Source organism: Nothoprocta perdicaria, unplaced genomic scaffold (assembly GCF_003342845.1).
Source record: "Nothoprocta perdicaria isolate Ctin4 unplaced genomic scaffold, notPer1 scaffold_2, whole genome shotgun sequence".
Lineage (NCBI taxonomy): Eukaryota > Metazoa > Chordata > Aves > Tinamiformes > Tinamidae > Nothoprocta > Nothoprocta perdicaria.
This window is the reverse complement of record NW_020455204.1, coordinates 28,155-33,374: the sequence shown is the minus strand read 5'-3', so window position 1 is coordinate 33,374 and position 5,220 is coordinate 28,155. Positions and strand designations below refer to the sequence as shown.

The window sequence follows — 5,220 nt, the reverse complement described above, 5'->3', positions numbered from 1 at the left end:
AAAAAAAAAAAAACAGAAATAATAGGAATACAACTCCGAAACAACAAATTCAAGCAGATTTTGCATGTGTATGTGCACATCAGTATGATTGAGCAAGAGGTGAGACCAAAATAGGAGAGAAAGTGAAAGGAAACATAGACGCCCCATAGCTCAGCATGTGTGGGTGAGGATATGTGAGGGAAGGCGACGGCAATGCAAGGAGCCGGGTGCTGGAGGCCTTCTGCCCTATAAACCAGCCCGAGGGTGTCACGGAGGAGAGGAAACACAGCAGCTTTAGGAGTATTACCTGCTCTCAGAGTGCAGCTCCCCCCATCCATCTCCCCAGCTTGCGGTGGTTTCCTACAAAACTGCCAGGCCAGACRCATCTTGCATAAAGGGGCTGGGACAAAGAAAGGAAGACTGGGGATTGCACGGAGAGTTTGCTGAACACCCCATGTTGGGGTTCGTGGGGGTCCTGTACACAACCTTGTGCTCAGTGACCTGCCCTCCTCACCCCTAAAATAGGAGAGAGATGGGCACATGGGAATTCCGGAAGAGGCTTTTCCTTCTCGGGCACTGAGCAAGAAGCGCTCCCCGGCGCTGTCACCCGCGTGCCCAGCGTTTCTCCGGTCCAGGTCCCTGGGGTCACCCCTGTCCCTCCAGCCCAGTCTTCCCGTCCTCTCCTGGCGGTGTGCGGGTCCCTTTCCCGGGGCAGCAGCGGGCCCCGCGCCGCGGGGCTGTCCCCACCAGGTGGCACTGCAGGAGCGGCGGAGCGACCGAGGCACCGGCCTCGGCCCCGGCACCCGCACGACACCGGCCRGGGGCCCCGCGCGGCCCCGCTCCGCACCGCGCAGGGCCGCCGAGCGAGGACAGCGGCTCCTTCCYCGCCTCCAGCTCCGCCATTCCCGCTCGATTCCGGTGTTTCGGGGTGCGGGAGCGCAGAGTTGTAGCAGGAGCCGCCGTCGGGCGCCCGCGCAGCCGCGCGCCCCGTCGCTCCATCCTCCTCCTCGCGGTAGAAACCTGGAGCCGGGCACGAGGTCGGGGGGAGGGCAGAGAGGGACACACTAAATTTATGTTTTATCTCTCTTCGCCTGGATAAACTTTTGGCACCGGRCAGAGCGCGGCCGCGCGAGGGGTGTCGGCACGGGCAGGGCGCCCACGCGAGTCGCCCCATGGCCAGGGCGCTGGGGTTGCAGAAGGGGCTGGGAACGAGCGATGGGTTTATTTTGCCTGTTTGCAACAGGCACCACAGCTGAATTTCCCTGTGGGCAGCGAAGATAATATGCAACTGGACCGAGATACGAGATAGCAAAAAATCCCGACTAGATGGAGCCTCCCGGGCCCGTCTGGAGCAAATATGTCTGGAGTGAGGGGACAGAAGTGACACAGCCCGCGTGGAAAGTGGGTGCCGTGGGACGAGACATGGATCTGCAGCGAGAGGAGGCATGTTTTGTGAACAAGTAATTGAACGTGCAGCCGAGCTCCTCCATATCCAACCTTTTTCTGCGGCCACACGCATAGATATTTGCACTGCATAAATATTTGAACTGTATAAATATTTGAAATGTATGAAGTTATTTAGCGCTGCACGCGCGGAACATATAGAGACATCTGTATGTAAATAAAGTAATAATAAAGTAATATGTGGCCCCGCTCTGTAGCTGTGCACGTTAGGTGTCCGATCGCAGAAACGCGGGCGCGTAAACAAGCCGCGCAGGAGGGCGCTTATCCGCGATCCCCGCGGACGTGGGTTGCCCACGAACASGTGAGTCCTTTCTAGCACGCTCAGCTGCGAGGCGAGTGCCGAGCTATCCCCGTTGCCGGTGGATTTTGCTGTCATTTTTGCGGTTGGGCTTTTTCTTTCATTTTTCTCCTTTATTTATTTTTTTTCCTCTCTGAAATGTGTTTGTTCAGAAAAGGAGGAAAGAAAACCCCATCTTTAAACAAAGTCTCTGCCAACGGATCTGCCACTTTTGCTGCGAGCGAACCTTTCGGAAACCCAAATCCTTCCTCCTGTCCCACCGCAACAGGCGTTTTCGCGGAGAGGGGAGTCGCTCTTCGCGGCGCTCCCACGCGTGTCCCGCCGTTTCATCCCGGAGCGCTCCCGGGACCGATTCTTCTTTCGCCCCTAGACGGCTTCCTGCGAGTTAAAACAACARCAACAACAGTAATAGTAAATAATAATAATAACAATAACAACAACAATTTATCCTTTAAAAATCTTTAAAATAAGGCAAGGAGCTCCACGACCACCACCATCCTCGYGGTGCGGCTCCCAGGTTAACCCGCCACCCCCCCCGCCCCCTAATGACTGACGGCTGGTGCCACTGAGACAAATAAATACATCGTAAGGAGGGCAATGGGTCGCGAGTCGTTTTGGCCCTAAGGTGAGATTTAGCAATGACCGCCCATTAAAACAAGCTTTTCACTTTTCCTAGGGGTATCCCCTGCCCCCGCCCGCTCCTGCAAGCGGAGCGGGGGAACCTCCTGACCGCTGTTCCATTTGTGCTTAAGGTTTGGGGATTTTTTCCCTTCGTTTTCAGCTCGGACTCGGGAGAAAGGGAAAGYGGTTGAAATAGGAGTCGGAGAAGAGACAGGTTTGAAAGAGCGCCCCGCAAATTCACAGGGAAGGCCCCAAACTCACAACAAGGGCAACAAGGCAGAGCTTACATAATAACGATAATAATTTTAAAAGTGTTAAAAAATGCCAAAGACTATAGGAAAGTTGCACAACGCAAAGGAAAATATCCTGCTAGAAGTAATCGCGATGCCAAATTTCCCAAGGAAAGTAGTCGCCGGCGCAAGGAGAGCGCAGGGGAGATGCGGGAGGAGCCCGATCCGGGCAGGGGAGCCGAGTCCGTCCTCACCTGGGGTCGGCGGAGCCAGCAGAACCGAGCCGAGCAGAACTTAGTGGAGCCGAACACAGCCGAGCCTCCTTCCTCGTGTTCCCTGATGGAGACGGGACCCGCCGGCGCCGACCGGCTTCTCCGCGGCCCCCACGAAGGCTTCGCGTTTCACTGAGCAGCATTTTCCCCTGCCCGAGGCCGCCCCAGACACCTCTGCCTTTTTCGGGGGGAGGGAGGAAGGCGGGAAGCTCATTTGTCTGCAAACTTTATTTTGGCGGTGATGCTTTCGCAGCTTGCGAAGGAATCAGGCTTGATTAGGAAAAAAAAAGAAAGAAAGAAAAAGAAAATAATAACAACAACAAAAAAAAAAAAAAAAGGAGCAATAGAGGGAAAGAGAGAGAGAAAAGGGCGAGAAAACGAGAGAGTGAAGGAGAAAGACAAGGAGAGAAGCGGTGGGCAGGGGCGGCTGGCAGAGCCCGGTGGCGAGGGAGAGGCGGACGGGCTCTCGGCTCCTGCGCAGCTCGGCGGGCTCGGCAGAATCGCTTGGGACTGAGACTAGGGGTTAGGTTTTTTGTTGCTGTTTTGTGCTATTTTGTATTTTTTTCCGTGATAYGGAGCAAAGGGTCCTTGGCTAGAAAGGCGGGGGGATGCGCGATGAAGAGGGGAGGGAGATGCTGAGAACGGCAAGAATAACCTGAAGCGCTGTAGGAATTACGGCCACGGTTGGCAGCCCTAGAGGCCGAGATCGTGGGGGCGGGGAGTTATTTGTTTTATTTTATTTTGCTGAGAACATTAAAGGTAAAGATTTTCTTTTCCTGAACTATCACATTAGACATATATATATATATATAAAATGGGCAAAGAGGGAGAAGATTTTTTTTAAAATGGGAGAGAGATGAAAAGTGAAGGACGAAGGTGCGAGCTTGCACGGCGGCCGCTGGTGCACGGCGACATCGGGAAAAGTCGGGAGCTAGGGCAGAGCTCAGAGCCCGCAACACCACGGAGGCAAATGCAGCAATCGGAGCCTGAGTCCCAGAGCAAAGACGATGCTGCCCAAGTGCCTTTTTCTCTGCTGCTCCCGTCCCCGCACCCTTTGTCGCTGCCCAGCTGGCGCAGGCAGTGGGACCTGCTGCCACTTTGGGACGAGGAGCTGGAGAGACATGAGCGCCTTAAACGGCCACTTCAAGCTAAGGACTTCGCCTCACCATGTTTTTACACGCTTTAATTGTTCCTGAATAATTTGGGGGGGGGGGGGGCAAAGCACGTGGAGAGCTGGGRCTGGCTGTAAAAAAACAAACCTTCCCTAGTACCCCGGCCAAGCAAGCCCGTGCATCACGTCCCCGAGCTGGCTCCCTCTGAGCTTGTCGGTTCCCCCTGGAGTCAAAAGGCTTCAGGTGTAACCCGCCACGCTTTAAAAGCTCGAGAGATGTAAAAAGGGTCTGGCTGCAGGGAGAGGTCGGCGGGTCAGGGAGATAAAGCGATGCGATCCTCCAGCTACACGAGCTGGAATGTCCCTTTTCATGTCTGTTTGCCTTCGTGGGGTGGGTGTGCGTCTGTGTGTCTGTCTGTGCGCGGGGCTGAGGGCTCCGGGTGCCCTCGGGGGGGTGACGGGGGCTGCAAGGCGCCGCGGTGCTGCGGAGGGAGCCCCCCGGCCGCGCCGGCTCCGCGGCCCCGGCGCCTCCTCCGCGGGCTCCTCTGGCCCCGGCGGCGCCGCGCAGGGGCCGAAGCAGGGCCCGTTGCTGCGGGGCACAACGTGCGAGCGCTGCGAGGCAACCTCCCCATCGGGGCATTCGCCTTCCCGAGACAGCGCCCARTCAATCAACCAATCAATCGCCCGGTCCCAGAGCTGCACTCTCTGGCAGGCGATATACGTGTTGTTGTGTGCGAAGGAGTGAGCTCTGGGGGAAGCTCTGGAGTCACGTCGGCGCTGGGGTCCCCAGCAGCAGCTCCCCAAAACGTCCTCAGCCCAGGAGAGCGGAGCGCGGCCGGGGCTCGTCGCTGAGCAGGGAGCAGCCCGGGACTCCCCTGTACACGCAGCTCTTAAACTTCAAGAAACCTATCTTTTTTTTTCTCTTCTTCCCTCTCCCTACCTTTCCCAAAGCGCTTCCCTGCAGCCCAAGCGAGGGAGGAGGCAGGACGGTCCCTGCTTCCAAAGCTTCTACGAACAATCGTTAAAGAAGGAAACCTTTCTTTCTTTTTCTTTTTTTTTTTTTTTTTTTCTTCATTTTTCCCCTCCCTCTCCCCCCATGCGGAGAACGCTGAGATCCCTTTGATCTGCGAGGCCTGGCTCGCTAAGACCCGCACGACGGCTCCGTGCGGAGAGGGGGCCTGTCCGCCGTGGGAGCCCCAGAGCCGGAACATGAAAAGAAAAAAGGGGAAAAAATGAAGAGAAAAA

At 56.2% G+C, this 5,220-nt stretch overlaps 1 protein-coding gene across 1 annotated transcript in view; it reads right to left on the bottom strand.

Annotated features, from left to right (window-relative positions):
• Positions 1-489: 489 nt before the first annotated feature.
• Positions 490-5,220, bottom strand: part of TBX3 (T-box 3) — a 20,154-nt gene continuing 15,423 nt past the window's right edge. Inside the window, exon 7 of the mRNA XM_026037744.1 lies at positions 490-495. Within this exon, the coding sequence (XP_025893529.1) occupies positions 490-495 (6 nt within the window). The remainder of the gene's footprint in view (positions 496-5,220) is intronic.